This window comes from Schistocerca cancellata, chromosome 6 (genome assembly GCF_023864275.1).
Source record: "Schistocerca cancellata isolate TAMUIC-IGC-003103 chromosome 6, iqSchCanc2.1, whole genome shotgun sequence".
Taxonomy (NCBI): domain Eukaryota; kingdom Metazoa; phylum Arthropoda; class Insecta; order Orthoptera; family Acrididae; genus Schistocerca; species Schistocerca cancellata.
This window is the reverse complement of record NC_064631.1, coordinates 128,317,444-128,337,060: the sequence shown is the minus strand read 5'-3', so window position 1 is coordinate 128,337,060 and position 19,617 is coordinate 128,317,444. Positions and strand designations below refer to the sequence as shown.

The 19,617-nt window shown below is 43.7% G+C and overlaps 1 protein-coding gene across 1 annotated transcript in view; it reads left to right on the top strand.

Annotated features, from left to right (window-relative positions):
- Positions 1-19,617, top strand: part of LOC126088186 (transmembrane protease serine 11D-like) — a 49,064-nt gene that overhangs the window by 23,890 nt on the left and 5,557 nt on the right. The window contains exon 3 of the mRNA XM_049906311.1: positions 15,925-16,183. Within this exon, the coding sequence (XP_049762268.1) occupies positions 15,925-16,183 (259 nt within the window). The remainder of the gene's footprint in view (positions 1-15,924; positions 16,184-19,617) is intronic.

Here is a 19,617-nt window from a genome sequence, read left to right as displayed (position 1 = left end):
ACAGCAACCAAACATATTAAATAAAACAGAACCTTTGCACATATTGACGTTTCTATAAAGAATTACTTAAACAAAATTAGTCAACCTCACAGATAACCAAAGAGATTATTTGAGAAAGACAAAACGTATCATTTTTTTATATTGTGCATATTACAGAGATTACACTTCATTACAGTATCGAATTGATCTTACACTAATTACAGAAATTCAACGATGGAATGTTGAACAAAATAGAAAGCTAAAAGAATCAACAACAGGTTTGAAGTGTCAAAGCTATGGTGTTACCCATGCCCCATGTTTCGTTGACGTTTCCCGTAAGGGACACTTCGAGGAAACATCTATAGCTCCTAAGTGGTGTTGGCTACAAAAAAATTATGCCATCCAACTTCAGTTGGGAAAAAGAACATATATTACAGACGTACAGTATATACACTAAGAAATTTCATACATTTCTTCCAAAAACATTTTCAAAATAATACGTTTACAGTAATTTTCATTTTCAAACGGGTTTAAGGAAACTAATTTTCGTCATTACACAAGATATCTTTCAACATGTTCATTTCATACACATACAGTTCTAATAACAGACAAATAGTACACAAAATAATCTGCATGTTAGTAGAATAGGTATAGACTTTAAATAAAATAAAAAAATAATACACATATTTTATGCAACTTTGACTGTTGAATGGTTTTTGACAGTGAAGGACACGATGATGCATTGAACTCGTGTGAGTCAGTCTTATCGTCCAGTGACAGAGTTGGTATAGGGCCTTCTTGTGAGCTTCCATTCGACTGGCAGGTCGAAATGTGCAAATATCGACTTTTGTAGAGCGCTCAGATGTAACAGTGACCTGATGTTGGGTTGCATGGGAATGTGAGGACAGTTTTACTCGTCGTCTTGTTTCCGGTCGACCACGTATGACCTCTACAAAGGAATGATGGCATAATTCGCGTTATAGCAAGACACATGGCCTTCCGAGACAAATAATGGACTCGCTGCAACATTCCGTCTTACCGTGCGCCGTTGGTTCACATTAGCTGCATCCTGACTATGCTATTACTGTCCTGTAAGATATGGTTCATACCACAGTACAAACGGTTGCGTTTGGAATGTTTCCGTGACTGTTGATGAATGGCATCGCATTGTGTCCTACATTACTCCTGATGACTATAGTCGAAGACTACGGCGGCGCTCTAGGGAGAGGTCCAATTCTTTCAACCAGTTACAGAGGCATAGCGATGTAGCTGCTGGAACCTTGCTGTTGCGAGCCATCGACTACGATTTCAGTTCATGGTTGGTAATGCCTGAGGGTACTCCGACGCCACATCGGTACTTTATGGACACCCTGCGTCCTTTTGTATCTCAGCATCGTGGTGGCATTTTTCACCAGGAGAATGCTCGCCAATCACGTGCCATGGCCTCTAAGAACTGCCTGCGTGTTTCTGAGGTACTCCCGTGGCCAGCAAGATGCCCAAACCAGTCCTCGATGGAATATTTATATATGTGAGAGACCAGCTCGGACGTTATCCTCGTCCCGGAGCGAGAATCCAGGATGTAAGAACTATTTGTGGGCCAGCCTTCCTCAGGAAAGTATACGATGTTCTCAAAGCGAGAGAAGATATGCGTATTATATGCAATGTCAGATAAGAATGCCGAAGTTTGGTTGGACATATCTAACAACAAATGAGGAGATACTTACTCAAGTTAGGAAGAAATGAAATGTACGGCACAGCTTGACTAAAGGAATCCGTCAGTTTCGTTTGGAGGGAAAGGTGCGGATAGTAGCTGGTTGGGGAGATAATGGCTTTAGTGAAGCAATCGGATTTAAATACATGCAAAAATGGTTCAAATGGCTCTAAGCACTATGGGACTTAACATCTGAGGTCATCAGTCGCCTAGACTTAGAACTAATTAAACCTAGCTAACCTAAGGACATCACACACATCCATGCCCATGGCTGGATTCCAACCTCCGACCGTAGCAGCAGCGCGGTTCCGAACTGAAGCGCCTATAAGCGCTCGGCCACAGTGGCCGGCTCAAATACAAGCAGGTTGTAGTAGTTACGCATAGATGAAAAGTCTTGCGGGGGACAGTCTAGCGTGCCGAGCTTAATCAAATTTGTCTTCGGACTAACTCCCACAAAAAGTACAATAGCAGTATCAAATAAACATATACTTCGTGGCAATGCATTATGTATTATACACTGACGGAAAAAGAAATCACAGCGCCAACAGGGAGCTGTGTGACAGCTGTGAAATTTGGCAGGCGTGTTGCTACATCTGTAAGATTATGTCTATCATAGTTTGGCGCCAATCTCGGAGGAGACGAGCTAGTAGAGGCACTATGAGGATGCAAGTAAGGTTTGCTTCAAATACACGCTGTAACGGTTGTGAGTGTTAGTTACTTTTGAGACTGGACGTGGTGAGTTTACGTCTATCAGGAAAGCCTTTAAGGCGGCAAAGATGCCATTATCAGCACCTCACTGAGTTCGAACGTGGCCATGTAATAGAGCTACGAGAAGCTGGATGTTCATCGTCCTTTACTGCAGAGGGACATGGCAGGCATGTAGCCAATGTACGTGACTGCTGGCAGCGGTGGTCGTGAGAATGTACGGTCGCAAGGAAATTGTACTCCGGACAGCACTTGGTACTTACTCGAACGGGGAGCGGTTGGGTGGTGGGTGGGATAGTGAGGGGGGGGGGCGGTTGACTACTGTATTAGGCGTATAGCTCTGGCGCATCGTACTGCATCTCCAGCAACAATTTGAGCTGCAGTTTGCACCACAGTGACTTAACGAACTGTTACAAATTCGTTACTTCAAAGACAGTTCCGAATCCGACGCACTGTAGCGTGCATTTCAATCTGACACAATTCCGCCGCCATTTGCGACTTCAGCGGTGTCAAGCGAGAGCTCATTGAAGGGCAGGGCGGTCTGTTATGCTTTCAGATGGAAGCTGTCACCGCCTCGGTGCTAGTGATGCCAATGTGTTGGTTGAGGACCTTCTGCCAACCTGTCTGTGTGCCAGACGCACTGGATCTCCTCTTGGAGTTGTGGTCTGGTGTACGATTTCGTATCACATCAGGAGCACACTCGTGGTTATCCCACGCCTCCTGACTGCCAGTTTGTACGTCTGTCTGATGATTCGACCTGTTGTGCTGCCATTCATGAACAGCAATCCAGGACTGTATTTTCCAACAGAATATCGCTCCACCACCTGCTGCTGTTATCACCCACCATGCTGCACATAGTGCCGACATATTGCCCCTGGCTGCTCGATCACCAGAGCTGTCTCTAGTGGAGCACATACGGTACATTATCGGAAGACAACTCCAGCGTCATCCTCATACAGCATTAACCTCCATTTGTAACCTCCCCCTCACTTATCGACCTTAATGACAGTGAAAAATGAAACCGCGTGTACCTAATGGGAATTTTGGAAAAGCCATCGTCACCGAAGTTAACCTGTCGGTAAAGAGGGAGGAAAGGGTTACATCTAAATGAAAGGAAAAATGCAAATGAGACTGGTGGAAATTAATTTTGAAAAGGGGTAGAGTTAATAAAGAAAGTAAATGTGCGGCCGTTACGTTAACAATTAACTAACGATAATTAGATATTTGAGATTTGGGGAAAATTACGGTCGCCAGTCCTATGGACAATTACTATGGTAACTGAAAAGAAAGGTTATTGCACATATAATTAGCACTAGAAGCGTGGCAACTGAAGGTTGCCACGTGTAGTGTGAAAACTGAAAGTTTGTCAGAAGTAATAAATTTCACTACACTGTGACTTAATTTAGCAAAATAATTAATAAAACAGGAAAATCGAAAGTTAATTTAGTGACTGAAGTTAATAGTGAGCTTTCTTTCTGAAGCACATCGAAATTCAGTAAAATACAGTTAGTCTTTGACTACCTCAACAATCATTTGTAAAGCTACTTGAATCTACGCAATTTAGAAAGAAGAGATTTAACTTTGAACTCGAATTAAACGATTCTGAACAATTAACAATAGTAAAATTTAGTACATACCAAGCTGAGCTGCAGTCACAGGTAACTAAAATACGGTAACAAAACTCGCACTCTTAATTTGTGCTTGTGCAATCTAAATATTGTAGCCAGCTATGAATACCTTAACTGAACTTTGAAATTAAAGCAGTGAAATAAAATGATGCTGGCGTTTGAATTTCAACGACACTCGGGCTCATTTCGGAAAAGGAAGGGACCCTGCTTGGCAAAGCAATTGGGACAATGAGCAACAAAGGTTCATGCTAAGTTGCTGTAATTATAGTTACGAAAATGGTACAGTTTGAAAAGCTGAGGTCTGCCATACAGTTCTAAAACTTTACGTGCTTCCAGTCTTCCTTGTTGGTTGATTGTAGATTCGATGCCGTCGATCGAGGAGGTGGCGACAGTCACTCATTGTCGGCCGTTGCTGTTGCAGAAGCTGGATGTTGACGCGCCTTCGTCTCGACACGGTCACCAGACGAAACGGACTCTTGATATGCGCCATCTAATGCTTCCCGTCCGCGACACCATGTCAGAAACTATCATCGCAAGTCGAGCGCAATTACATGCTGCCAAACCCCGAAAGCGCGGCAACTCGCGGGAGCTTCACACAACACACCTGCTCCACTCGCTACTCCAGCCAAACTCTCCCTCTCTGCTCAGCCCGCGCTCCATGCAACAGAGTTAACACTACCAAAGATCCTACACAGTTTGATTCTTCACACGACCTATCGATGTAATCGTTCGATAGCAGTTTTCCCTAGGCAAGACCCAGCGTAAAAATACAAATAATATTTACGAAACAAACCAATTATACATCGACATAAATGCATAAATATATATATACAAATAGTAAAACAATTACAATATACGAAGACACAGAAATGTTATATATTCAGGTAACAAAAATAAGGAAAACAAATTTATAGTACAATAAATGGAAATAGGAGGATATGCATTTCCGGCGTTACACGTGCCCCACATTGTCTGAGGATGTTCGTGTAACCTAAACAGACTCAGAAAATGTCCCAAAAAAGAAACAACGGAAATGCATATGCTCAAAACATCAACAAAGTTTAGCATTCGCCTAATTAACCATAAACCAATATTTAGACGATAATAATTGAGTGGAGACACTCCTAATCTTATTCCACTGTCATCTTGATCAAAATAAAACAGGTTGACAACATATTAAAATTCATAGAAAACATAGAAAATGGTTAGCTATTCTAAAAATCTAAATTCCTAGCAGTATCAAGAAATGGAATACTATTTACAAAATTAACCAGATTACATGGTCATAGAAAACAGGTATATCAAAATACGCAAATTAATAATTAATTACATAGAGTACGTATTTTATATAAACTCTTCATAATTAATATTCTCGTCATGAGTGTGCACTTAAAGCTAAACAAGAAAATAATATACAGCAGATCGTCAAAAACATAAATATTGACAACAGAATTCTTTCACATCAGCTGTCCAGGAAGAAAAACAACTCCGCCTTCCGTACTCGCAAGTACAAAGAATGCCGACAGCGGCACAAGAGCCGACAGTGGCTCAAGAGCCGACAGCGGTTCCGCCCCGCCAGTATTGTTGCGCCCACCTGTGCGGCACGCTTGATCTCTCTCGCCCTTGTAACGGCATTCCCAGAACGTCCGTTTCAGTGAATTCTTTCGGTAGAACTCACTCCCGAGTAATCTCAAGGAGTCCATAAACACTACCACAGTGGAAAACTCAATTCTGTCCATCATCACAAGCATGTACTAGCCTGAAACTTAAAACAGCGTCTAAGTACATCGCCAAAGACTAGTAAAACACACATTCATGAAATCTTACAGCAAGTTACAAAATCATATTTACATTCCTTAATGTACTGTGACTCAGCTGAAAACTTAAACTAGCAGCTTGCATTTTTCAGTTGATTAGATCATGATTAAATTGATTAAAATTAAATTGATTAATCAAAATTAATTACTTATTAATTACAACTTCTTTAATGACCTTGGTCAGTCAAAAGCATGGCAATCTAGCAAATCGTTAAATTTACACTCTATTTTACATACTGTACAAATTACCCATTGTGTGGTATTAATCGATCCTAGGTTGGTACAATTTCAAGTCTACAATGTTCCGTATACCTAATAGTTTTCCAGAGCTTGGATACTCTAAGCAATAAGCATTTGTGTGAGGTATACCAATGACTTTATATGGTCCATTATAAACAAACTTAAATTTAGAGATTTCATGGTCTATCTCGCTCGATTTCTCATGAGCTTTTACAAGTACTAAGTCTCCGATTGTAAACTTAGCAAAACGCGCTTTAGCGTCATGACGACGTATGCGAGCATCGGTTCTTAGCTTCATTATTTCTGGCAAACGATCTTTTTTCACACCAATACTCGGTTTGTCTGGAAACACACTCTTATTCCTCATTATTACTTCATACAGGTCTCGTCTTTGTTAGTGTGTTACGTTTGACACACCGTCTACAATACTTTCCAAATCACTTTCTACAATATTGTCAGTGCCGAGATTCCTCACATTACAGTAGTTCAAATTCATACCTACATCAATACCATCCGGCCAGTTAACAATGTGTATAGGCTGGTATTGCCTACGCACACAGTCTCCTGCCTCGTCAAAGCTAACTACTATTGTTTTATCTTGTGTCGTACATGTCAAAGTTTTGCTTTCGCAATTAATCACTGCACGGTACTTTAATAGCCAATCTAACCCAAAAATTACTTCTGTAGTTAAGTCTGGCACGACGACAAACTCTTGTTCAAATCGTGCCCCACATATCTCGAAGTTGACAAAAATCTGTTTTGTGACCAGTTTACTGGCCTTCCCAGTAGCACCGATAATTTTCGCTCCTGTTACTGGCATAACTACGACGCCAGGTCTGTCTTTCAGTAACTGAAATATTTTTCCAGATACAGCACTCAATTCTGCACCGGTGTCAATCAACACGTTTAGTTGCAGGCCGTGCATATTAGCAGACACTACTATCTGTCTACACTTGTCCTCGACTGTTTCTTTATTTTCCCACAGTAAATCCTCGTCTATATCCAGGTCATTTTAGAAAAAACCATCCGGCTTTGATCCTAAATCCGGCTTATCTGGCGGCTTTTTCAGCCTCTGTTCACATACAGTTTTAATTTCCACACGTTTGTCCTGAGGCTTAGTCTGTAGCTTCGCCTCCAATACCGAAACCTTTTCCAGTAACTCGTCAACTAGTGAGTGTTGCCCTGCTATCATTTCACTAATTGTCACCTTCGTTGATTCCTCTTTGGTCAGATTGATCTCATCTCCCAATCTACCTGGAGGAATGTGCCCAGTAGTATCTGCAATTACTTCCTCTAGATCTGCGCAACCCACACTGCTACCGTCTGACCGTATAACGTCAGCTCTAACCTCATACACGCTGCAATCTATGTGCTTTTCTACCAATCGTGTCCGGCTATCACTAAAATTTTCGTAATCTTTCCCCTTAATACTCTCGCAATGTTTAAACTGGAGGTTTGCGTCGGATGGGTCGGCTACTTCTACCACTACGACTTTCGGTAAGGTCTGCCGTTTAGGGCCAGAACTTTTCGTTACTACTTCAACATCTAACTCCTGCAGGACGAAACACGACGAATCTTGCTCGTGCTCCCCATTAACATCAACTGTTTCTGGTAAAGTCTGCCGGTTAGGGCCAGAACTTTCTATCATTTCACAAACACTATCTTCCTGCGGGACGAGACGTGGCAAATCCTGCCCGCGCTCCCCATAAACGCTTCTCCCATACAGACCCCTATAATCTCTTAGTTCGTCGTATACGCGACCGAACTGCCTTAACCAGACCTCATCCCTCTCTGCATCCCCTCGCTCGATGACGGACGTTTTATCCGACATATGATCTTCTCTCAACAATTGCGAATCATTCTTAAACTCAATCTCCAGTTCCGCTGTGGGTGTTACAGCTGCCACTTTATAATCGATTTCCGGAACACTACTTAAATTGTTCTCACTGACAGTGAATGTATTTTCTACTTCCTTGTCTACAGCTGATCTACGACTCGTGGGCGCACTCCTTTCTCCTAACACTGGCACACTCTCCCACCGTTGATTATTCCATACGGAATTTTCATAATGACGACACCTGGGTTTTCTCCTGTTATTGGGGCTGCAAAATTTCTCTACGCCCGGTCGGCCCCTCACCGGCGCGGCTAATGGTTTCCCTGTCTCGTCCCAGCAGATACGGTCCCCGGATGCTGCTGACGCGGCTGATCACATCCTCTGGCGTTATTACTATTCTGCGAAGCCCGTATCACGCTAGTGTGATACTGGTTTCCGTCATTCCTGTTATTATTTGCATTGTACCGATTGTCATTACGGCCCCAACCACTATTCTTATTGCTGCCAAGATTGCGGTATACATTATTCCCATAGTTATCATTGTTGTGGTTGCTGTGGTACCCGTTGTTGTTACCACGGCCTCTACCACTGTCGCGATTATTGCGCCAATTGTCCTCGTCCTCCACTCTTCCCAGGAAATCATTTATTGTCCTGTAATTGCTTCCTACGTAGCGTTTTGTATCATCTGGAAGCTTTTTGTAGAGTTCCCAGACTATTTCGGATTCCGTGCGGCGATCACGCAAATATTCCAACTTGCGGATCCAGCCCTCACAAAACTCCTTCATCGAACCGCGTGAATTCGCATCGAAAGGCCTCGATACGACAAATTCGCGCCAGACACTTTGCTGTTTTTGCTCTGACCAGTATTCAGCCAGAAACAAATTTTTAAATTCGTCAAAAGTCAGGTTCGTAATGTTGAGGTTTAAGCCCCAACGCTTGGCATCACCAGCCAACACATCAATAATCTCATTAATTTTTCTCTCATTAGTCCATGATCTGGGTAAAACTCTTTCACAATTCTTAATGAAATCCGTCGCGTGTATACCGCCTTTTTTCAAGGGGTCGAACCGCTCCTCTTTCGTCAACAATTCCGAACTATGTGCATAGATTGGCACATAGCTCTGTTTTTCGTCAAGTTTCTTTTCTAATTCCGACACTCTCGTAATTACTTGGCAAGTGGATGTCGCAAGCGTTCCTACTTCCCTTTTTTTCTCTTCGCAGGTATTAGCCTGCTTCGTCACTTTGGTATCTACTTCGGTTACTAAAGCCTTTAAAGTTTCCACCTTCTTTTGATCCTCTTTTTTCACTAATTGAATTTGTTCCGTCACCTTATTCTCGATGATCAGAGCAAATGATTCTCCTACACTCTTCTCGATTCTGCTAATTTCGGAATAAAAACGAGTATTTATGCTCGCAATTTCCGCCTGAACGCCTATCATTTCCTGTTTAAGATTACCGATTTCGGTATTAATCACAACAATATCTTCTTTGATTTTATCAACTTTTGTGTTAACAACTCCAACATTGTTGTCAACAACATTAATAGCTTTGTTCTGACTGTCTAGCTTTCGTTCAATTTTTTCAGACTGAGCTTCCTGCTTGGCCGATTGACTCTTGATTTCGTTAATCAGAACATTCAATAAATCAGTTAAATTCCCGGAAACTACCGGTTTTACTTCCGTAGCGGCTTCCTCTTTAATTGTTCCCCCATATTCGTCATCAAGGGATTCAGATTTGATTTTCACTTCCGATTCCGAAACATTTTCTAAAGTTTGGAATTCCATTTCTGCTCTTTGTTGCGTTTCGGCGGTCGCGCCTTTCATGCTAGCCGTCTGCCCCTGAACAATGGGTACCGCGGTGCGCGTTTCCCACTGTTCGACTTATTGTTCCGTATCCAAGTCTACCAAATTTTGGCAATTGTTGCCTTCACTCATTTTAATAATTTTCAATATAAATGCCAAATCTCAAATACAATTAGGATTACTCCCACTACTTATACTCGCTGACGTAACGACCATTTCGTAACCAGTACTTTGTTACGAGATTTACACAATGCAAAATTCGTGTCCAGAACAACCTCAAATCCGAAGATTGTCCTGTGACCAGGTCGCCACGTGTAACCTCCCCCTCACGTATCGACCTTAATGACAGTGAAAAATGAAACCGCGTGTACCTCTTGGGAATTTTGGAAAAGCAATCGTCACCGAAGTTAACCTGTCGGTAAAAAGGGAGGAAACGGTTACATCTAAATGAAAGGAAAAATGCAAATGAGACTGGTGGAAATTAATTTTGAAAAGGGGTAGAGTTAATAAAGAAAGTAAATGTGCGGCCGTTACGTTAACAATTAACTAGCGATAATTGGATATTTGAGTTTTGGGGAAAATTACGGTCGCCAGTCCTATGGACAATTACTATGGTAACTGAAAAAGAAAGGTTATTGCACATATAATTAGCACTAGAAGCGTGGCAACTGAAGGTTGACACGTGTAGTGTGAAACCTGAAAGTTTGTCAGAAGTAATAAATTTCGCTACATTCTGACTTAGTTTAGCAAAAGAATTAATAAAACAGGAAAATCGAAACTTAATTTAGTGACTGAAGTTAATAGTGAGCTTTCTTACTGAAGTACATCGAAATTCAGTAAAATACAGTTAGTCTTGGACTACCTCAACAATCATTTCTAAAGCTACTTGAATCTACGCAATTTAGAAAGAAGAGATTTAACTTTGAACTTGAATTAAACGATTCTGAACAATTAACAATAGTAAAATTTAGTATGTACCAAGCTGAGCTGCAGTCACAGGTAACTAAAATACGGTAACAAAACTCGCACTCTTAATTTGTGCTTGTGCAATCTAAATATTGTAGCCAGCTATGAATACCTTAACTGAACTTTGAAATTAAAGCAGTGAAATAAAATGATGCTGGCGTTTGAATTTCAACGACACTCGGGCTTATTTCGGAAAAGGAAGGGACCCTGCTTGGCAAAGCAATTGGGACAATGAGCAACAAAGGTTCATGCTAAGTTGCTGTAATTATAGTTACGAAAATGGTACAGTTTGAAAAGCTGAGGTCTGCCATACAGTTCTAAAACTTTACGTGCTTCCAGTCTTCCTTGTTGGTTGATTGTAGGTTCGATGCCGTCGATCGAGGAGGTGGCGACAGTCACTCATTGTCGGCCGTTGCTGTTGCAGAAGCTGGATGTTGACGCGCCTTCTTCTCGACACGGTCACCAGACGAAACGGACTCTTGATATGCGCCATCTAATGCTTCCCGTCCGCGACACCATGTCAGAAACTATCATCGCAAGTCGAGCGCAATTACATGCTGCCAAACCCCGAAAGCGCGGCAACTCGCGGGAGCTTCACACAACACACCTGCTCCACTCGCTACTCCAGCCAGACTCTCCCTCTCTGCTCAGCCCGCGCTCCATGCAACAGAGTTAACACTACCAAAGATCCTACACACTTTGATTCTTCACACGACCTATCGATGTAATCGTTCGATAGCAGTTTTCCCTAGGCAAGACCCAGCGTAAAAATACAAATAATATTTACGAAACAAACCAATTATACATCGACATAAATGCATAAATATATATATATATATACAAATAGTAAAACAATTACAATATACGAAGACACAGAAATGTTATATATTCAGGTAACAAAAATAAGGAAAACAAATTTATAGTACAATAAATGGAAATAGGAGGATATGCATTTCCGGCGTTACACATTGACCGACCAAGTGCAACAGACATGGAACTCCATCGCTCAAACTGACATCCGAAGTCTGTGTTACACAATGCATACTCTTTTGCATACTTTCATTCAACATTCCGGCGGTTACACCCGTTATTAATGTACCAGTATTTGTGATCTACAATACCTTTTGTCGCGCTTACATCAATCTGTGATCTCGCAATGTTAATCACTTTAATATGTTACCTACATAAATGTATTTCCGAAATTTTATTACTCTACATTAACTATTTTCTGATGGTGCAACATTTTTCCATCTGTGGAGGTGAAAAGAACCAAAAGCTGTGTTATTTTTCTCTTCTGTTCGCAGGACGCAGTCCTTTCATTTAACATCAGTAATTAAGGAGCTCAGTGTGTTCAAGTTATAGTAATTTTACTGTTGCACCTACGCTATAGAGTACAAGGCGACTTTTTATGGGAAAGAGTGCATGGTGGCCAGAAACTTGCAGAAGGTATTATGCATTGATGCAACTGTCTCAACAATATAAATTTTGTTAACGTTTTTTGTTACACGACAAGTCTAAAGCTCGATAGGTTGCACTCAAACGTATGTTTTCTTTCGAGTATTAATGAAATTTCCAACCAAAATCACAACTATGTAGCTGTATTAGGAGATGGGTGGAAGGAACGGCACTCCCTACACTTGTCTGTGATTTTCCTGAGCGTGTCCTTCAGATTCGTTTACCTAACGACTCCATCACATGATGCAGAGTTGGATGCACTCTTGATGGAACTGGAGTATATGGCAGCTATCTGTGCTGAGAGATTCTTCACCTGATCCGAATCCCCGTTGTCCTTAACTTTAGTCAACGGATGTACCCAACAGGCAGATACATCCCTTCTCCTTCTAGTAAAGGTAGGGAAAGAGGTGTCATTCCGCCGGTTACGAATTCACAATAGAATTCACGATAGTGGAATGGGGAACGCTGTAAGTTTTCTGAAACAGATGGCTGAATGCGTTTTCCCCCTATTTACTACTCGTCGCTTTTGAGGTATAGAATCAAATGTCAGAGGGAAGAAGAGTGGCTGGAAGTGACGCATAGTAAGATGTGGTTAGCAAAACCAAATACTAGGCCTCTGAGGTGATACGAAGGCTTCCTCATTCACCTTCGGAAAGGACACAGTCCGATAATGCATGGCTTTCTGCTCTGGCGAGAGGACCGACCAATACGACCTGCTTGTGGCCTACTGATAACAGTACGCCACGTTCCCGTATCTATTTTATGTTCAGAGAAATAGGCAGAGGATACTTTACCCAGAGAAGTAGGCAATGTTTAGTTTACCAGCTGGTCTGTCCCCTACTTTAACTGATAATGAGACGAATATGGTACGGATTTAAGCTCTCGCCATGTATCTGACTTGCTCTCTAAACTATTAGAGGGAACGTTTTATGCTATTGTCACGGTGGAATGCTTATCCTAGGATTTTTTTATAAAGTAATTAGCCAGCCACACTACCTGGATTTCAGCTACTATTTCAGTAGCACATTTTAAAGCAAACAGAATTGCAGACTTTACGCTCTTCATGTTTGTGTTGATGCATTACTCCTCTCTGTCTCTGCATAAGTCAGTTATAGCTTGGCGTCAGCGTAATATTCTCAAGTGACACGATGAGTTTAATTTAATGTAAAGCGATAATTTTTAAATTCTTCAGCAAAACAATGCGATCATCACCAGAACGAGCAACACATCGTTCAGATGGTCAAAGTATGGCCTTAATAACGCATAGTTATTGTCATCAGTAACAGTACTGATTCGTTACTAAGAAATATGAGAGCTAGTTTCATCAACCACCGTATGTCTATATCACTGAGAGGACCGATATCTGACAGGGCTGAATCTCGACTGCATCAATAATTAGAGACGAATGGCCGAATGATTCGTAAAAATCTCTTGCACGTAATAAGCACAACACACGTTAAAATGATCTATATCTAAACTCAGGGACGCAGCTTGCTGTGCGTAATGACAAATTAATGACAGAACGCCACGCGTGTTCCGCCATTAAGTCTCCTCTCCATTCTCTACCAACTTTGCTAATGTGACCAAAGCAATATGAAACAGTGTCAATTAGTTCACAAATAGGAAAATATCCACACTAGGAGAACTATATCCGAACTAGGAGAACTTATTAGAGGATTAATAACGGGAGTTTCCTTACATTTCTTTCATATTTAACTCGAAGAACAAGACAGTAAACATCTATACACGTATAATATGCGTCTGCTCATTAAGGCAGACGGAGGAAGAAGTCATACGAAAAATTTTCAGAGCTCCGCTCTTACCAAAAGACAAGAGAAAAACGTCACACTATCATTTTGTTTCAGTCACAGGGTGAAGTTATATCGCCAATTTTCTGGAACATGCTACTGCGACTACTTTACATTTAATGGTTTCTGACTTACAAAGATTAAATACAATTTTCAGGTATTCAAAGAAAATAAAACACACACATGCGTGAGAAACAGGTTCCTATTGCCCATTACAAGAAGAACAAAGATTCTTCATAAGTAACACGAGGGTTGGAACTGAAATAGTGGCAACTGTTTATTCACAAACAATACAGAAAAGTTACATATTTGCACCTGTTACCGTCCTGCAAAGCAGTTACAAGTGTTGTGTAGAGCCCGTTGCCAGCGATGTTGAAGGCGCAGTATACCGTTAGCAGAGACTGTTCTGTTGATGGTGCGAATAGAGTGGTCTATTGCCTGTCGAATCTCTGGAACAGTGCTGAAGCGTATGCCACGAAGTGTTTCTTTCATCTTCGGAATCAAATGAAAGTCACAAGGACAAGTCCGGGGAATGTGGAGGATGGTACAGTACTTCCCAGTCCCATCGACGGAACAGAGCAGCCACAGCTTGCGCTGTATGCGCCCGCGCATTGTCGTGCAAAATGGTGGGTGGGTTGCGCAGAAAGTGTCGCCGCTTCTTTCGCAAAGCTAGTCGCAGGTGATGCTCCATTAACGAACAGTAATACTGTGCATTGACGGTCTGCCGTGGAGGAACGTAATGCGTTAGGATAACACCATCACTTTCACTATACTGGGGCTCTGACGCACTTTCGACTTGCGCGGCGACAAATAATGACGCCATTCGTTGGGTTGGCATTTCAGTTTTGGCTTCGTGGCATTAGCTTCAGAACTGTTTCAGAGATTCGAAAGGCAGTAGACTGCTCCATTCGCACCAGCAACAGAACACGCCCTGCTAACTGTATACTACGCCTTCCACATCGCTGGCAACGGGTTCTACACAACGCTGGTGACTACTTCGAAGGATTAGCAACAGGTGCAAATATGTAACTCTTTTGTATCGGTTGTGAATAAATAGTTGCCACTATTTAAGATCCAACCCTCGTGCTTAATGGTTTGTTTGGGTCGCTGAATGTGAGTGAGAGTGAGGGTCAGACACTGTAATTTTAATTGACGATTTATGTTAGTCACGTTTAGATTTAGTACCTTTACCCTTGGTAACATGGATTATTTTACCAATGGTGGTAAGAATCACGTTGTTCAACTCCCTAAATCGACATAAACATACACACACACACACACACACACACACACACACACGAGCCGAGTAAGGAAGGGAGACACAGCGAGAGAGAGAGAGAGAGAGAGAGAGAGAGAGAGAGAGAGAGAGTGTGTGTGTGTGTGTGTGTGTGTGAGAGAGAGAGAGAGAGAGAGACGAGGGGGATCTCAGCAGACAGTAGACGTAATTTTTCTTATGACAACGGAGCAGTTAACGGTGAAAAGTTGTTGCTGAGATGATTTCGCAGACTTACTATTCTGTTAGTAAAACAATTTACGAGATGAGCTTTCTCACGGTATCTCTTGTAATTATAGTCTGTCATCAAAGTACTATTGCTGATAAGCAGATCGGTGTCGTGTGAAGTAGAAAACAGTTTTGCAGTCTCAAAAATATCCCAGTTCTTCCCCTGAGGCGTTTTTATCTTCGAGTAAGATAAGATATTAATGTATTACTGTCCAAAGACCACTTAGATTTATCTACGGAAGGCACGTGGCTGGTCTAAATGTAGAATTCCTAGTTCCGAATTAACGTTTTATCAGCATTAACGAGTCCGTCCCGCCATGAAATATAAGAAATTAAATACAGGAGTATACGTAGATCGCTCATCGTCCACCATGCTCCATGTGTTAATTGTAGCAGTGTGCGTGTTAGCCGAGGGACTGGCTTCGCCCACCAGGGCGTGGCCCCTGTGAGCTGGCCACGGTCGGGTCATCGGCGGCAGCAACGCCAGCATCTCTGACTACCCTTACCAGGCGTCGCTGCTGCGCGGTGGCTCCCATCACTGCGGAGCCTCCATCATCAGCGAGACTTGGACTCTCACCGCTGCCCACTACGTCGAGTTCGTGCCCGCAAGCGAGCTGGGCATTGGAGCTGAGACGACGACGCGTGACAGTGGCGGCACAGTTCACAGTGCGCTCTCTGTTACGTGGCACAAGAGTTACCTTTACTACGCCTATGACTACGACATCGCAGTAGTGCAGGTCTCTTGCGTTCCGTACGTTGTTGCTGCGACGCAGACTAGTATGTCGCTGGAATACAGTTTACACAGACAGACTTCAGTGATGAGACAAGACATCACGATAGCAGCCCACTACTACACTCCTGGAAATGGAAAAAAAGAACACATTGACACCGGTGTGTCAGACCCACCATACTTGCTCCGGACACTGCGAGAGGGCTGTACAAGCAATGATCACACGCACGGCACAGCGGACACACCAGGAACCGCGGTGTTGGCTGTCGAATGGCGCTAGCTGCGCAGCATTTGTGCACCGCCGCCGTCAGTGTCAGCCAGTTTGCCGTGGCATACGGAGCTCCATCGCAGTCTTTAACACTGGTAGCATGCCGCGACAGCGTGGACGTGAACCGTATGTGCAGTTGACGGACTTTGAGCGAGGGCGTATAGTGGGCATGCGGGAGGCCGGGTGGAGGTACTGCCGAATTGCTCAACACGTGGGGCGTGAGGTCTCCACAGTACATCGATGTTGTCGCCAGTGGTCGGCGGAAGGTGCACGTGCCCGTCGACCTGGGACCGGACCGCAGCGACGCACGGATGCACGCCAAGACCGTGGGATCCTACGCAGTGCCGTAGGGGACCGCACCGCCACTTCCCAGCAAATTAGGGACACTGTTGCTCCTAGGGTATCGGCGAGGACCATTCGCAACCGTCTCCATGAAGCTGGGCTACGGTCCCGCACACCGTTAGGCCGTCTTCCGCTCACGCCCCAACATCGTGCAGCCCGCCTCCAGTGGTGTCGCGACAGGCGTGAATGGAGGGACGAATGGAGACGTGTCGTCTTCAGCGATGAGAGTCGCTTCTGCCTTGGTGCCAATTATGGTCGTATGCGTGTTTGGCGCCGTGCAGGTGAGCGCCACAATCAGGACTGCATACGACCAAGGCACACAGGGCCAACACCCGGCATCATGGTGTGGGGAGCGATCTCCTACACTGGCCGTACACCACTGGTGATCGTCGAGGGGACACTGAATAGTGCACGGTACATCCAAATCGTCATCAAACCCATCGTTCTACCATTCCTAGACCGGCAAGGGAACTTGCTGTTCCAACAGGACAATGCACGTCCGCATGTATCCCGTGCCACCCAACGTGCTCTAGAAGGTGTAAGTCAACTACCCTGGCCAGCAAGATCTCCGGATCTGTCCCCCATTGAGCATGTTTGGGACTGGATGAAGCGTCGTCTCACGCGGTCTGCACGTCCAGCACGAACGCTGGTCCAACTGAGGCGCCAGGTGGAAATGGCATGGCAAGCCGTTCCACAGGACTACATCCAGCATCTCTACGATCGTCTCCATGGGAGAATAGCAGCCTGCATTGCTGCGAAAGGTGGATATACATTGTACTAGTGCCGACATTGTGCATGCTCTTTTGCCTGTGCCTATGTGCCTGTGGTTCTGTCAGTGTGATCATGTGATGTATCTGACCCCAGGAATGTGTCAATAAAGTTTCCCCTTCTTGGGGCAATGAATTCACGGTGTTCTTATTTCAATTTCCAGGAGTGTAGATAGAAAGACGCCTTGTGGCGTTGATGGCGCACCATGTGGTATACTGAGGTGACAAAAGTCATGGGATACCTCCTTCTGTCAGGCGTAGGGATTCCAGTTGGGTGATGCTGGTGGCCAAATCATTACCTAGAATTGTTCAGAATGTTCTTCAAGCCAACTAGGTACAATTGTTGCCTGGTGACATATATCGGAAGATGAAGTCTATGAGTGGCTGCAAATGGTCTCCAAGTGGCCGAACATTATCACTTCCAGCCAATGATAGGTCCATTTCGAGAAGAGGGACCAGATTCCTTCCATGTAAATACTGCTGACACCACTATGGAGTTACCATCAGGCTCAAATGTGTGTGAATTCCTAAGGGACCAAACTGCTGAGGTCATCGGGCCCTAGACCTTCGCACTATTTAAACTAACTTACGCTAAGGACAACACACACACCGATGCCCGAGGGAGGACTCGAGCCTCCGGCGGGTGGGGCCACGTGAACCATGACTTGGCGCCTCAACCCGCGAGGCCACTCCGCGCGGCTTCAGTATCAGGTTCCACAGTGCCTTGGTCACCACTTGAGTCCATGTCTTCGTCGGCTTTGCGCCACGATTGAACCGTACATCAGCTCTTACGAACTGAAACCAGGCCACAGGGTCCAACCGATATGGTCATGAGCCCAGGACAGGAGTTGGTTGCGGTGTCGTACCGTTAGCAAAGGCAGTCGCGTCGGTTGTTCTGCTGCCATAGACCATTAACGCCAAATTTCGGCGCATTTTCATCGTATGACCCTCATTGATTTCTGACGTTATTTCACGTACTGTAGCTTACCTGTTAGCACTGACTACTATACGCAAACGCCACTGCTCTCTGACACCATGTCTGTAATGGTAGTGCCTGAAATTTGATATGCTCTGCACACTCTTGTGGTTCTTGGAATACTGAATTTCCCAACGATTTCCGAAATGGAATCTCTCATGTTTCTAGCTCCAACTACCATTCCGCGTTAAAAGTCTGTTAATTCCCAGTTTGTGGCCATAATCACTTCGGAAACCTTTTCACAATGAATCATCTCAGTACGAATTACAGCTCCGCCAATGCATGGTCCTCGTATCCGTTGTGCACACGATACTGCAGCCATCTCTATATGTGTGTACCGCTAGCCCATGACTTTTGTCACCTCTGTGTATACGGAAAAGAGACGAATGGGAAAACACTGTAGTGACCATATGCGGTGCAAGTGGGGAAATCCCGTCAAATAATAGCCTTTGATATTGTGTAGGTTGTTATTGCCAGGCGCTTGGGAACGAGCATCTCTGGTACTGAATATCTTTTAATCTAACGCACCATATGGCTACAGCCGGCGGTGAAAGTGAGGGATTCCCCGGAAATAAGACGGTCTGATAATGTGTAGATTCTTATTGGCAGGCGTTTTGGAACGATTATCTTAGAAACGGCGAAACTTTTCGGCTGTGAGCTTGCTACTACCATGCCGGCCGCAGTGGCCGAGCGGTTCTAGGCGCTCCAGTCCGGAACCGCGCTGCTGCTACGGTCACAGGTTCGAATCCTGCCTCGGGCATGGATGTGTGTGATGTCCTTAGGTTTAAGTAGTTCTAAGTCTAGGGGACTGATGACCTGAGATGTTGAGTCCCATAGTGCTCAGAGCCATTTTGCTACTACCATGAATATCTACGGAAAGAAAGTGTGAAATCAGGGTAGTTTACTGCGTGATTTCGCGGAACCGGTCCGTGTACCAACAGTTTCACCCATATGGTGGGTATGATCGTAAGATGGCCAGCGTAAAGGCTGAATAGGTCATTATTTTTAAATAAATGATTATTAAGGTTTTAACTCTTTTATTCTATGGTAATTTATAAAATATCATCTGCAAACCATGTTCTCTAAAA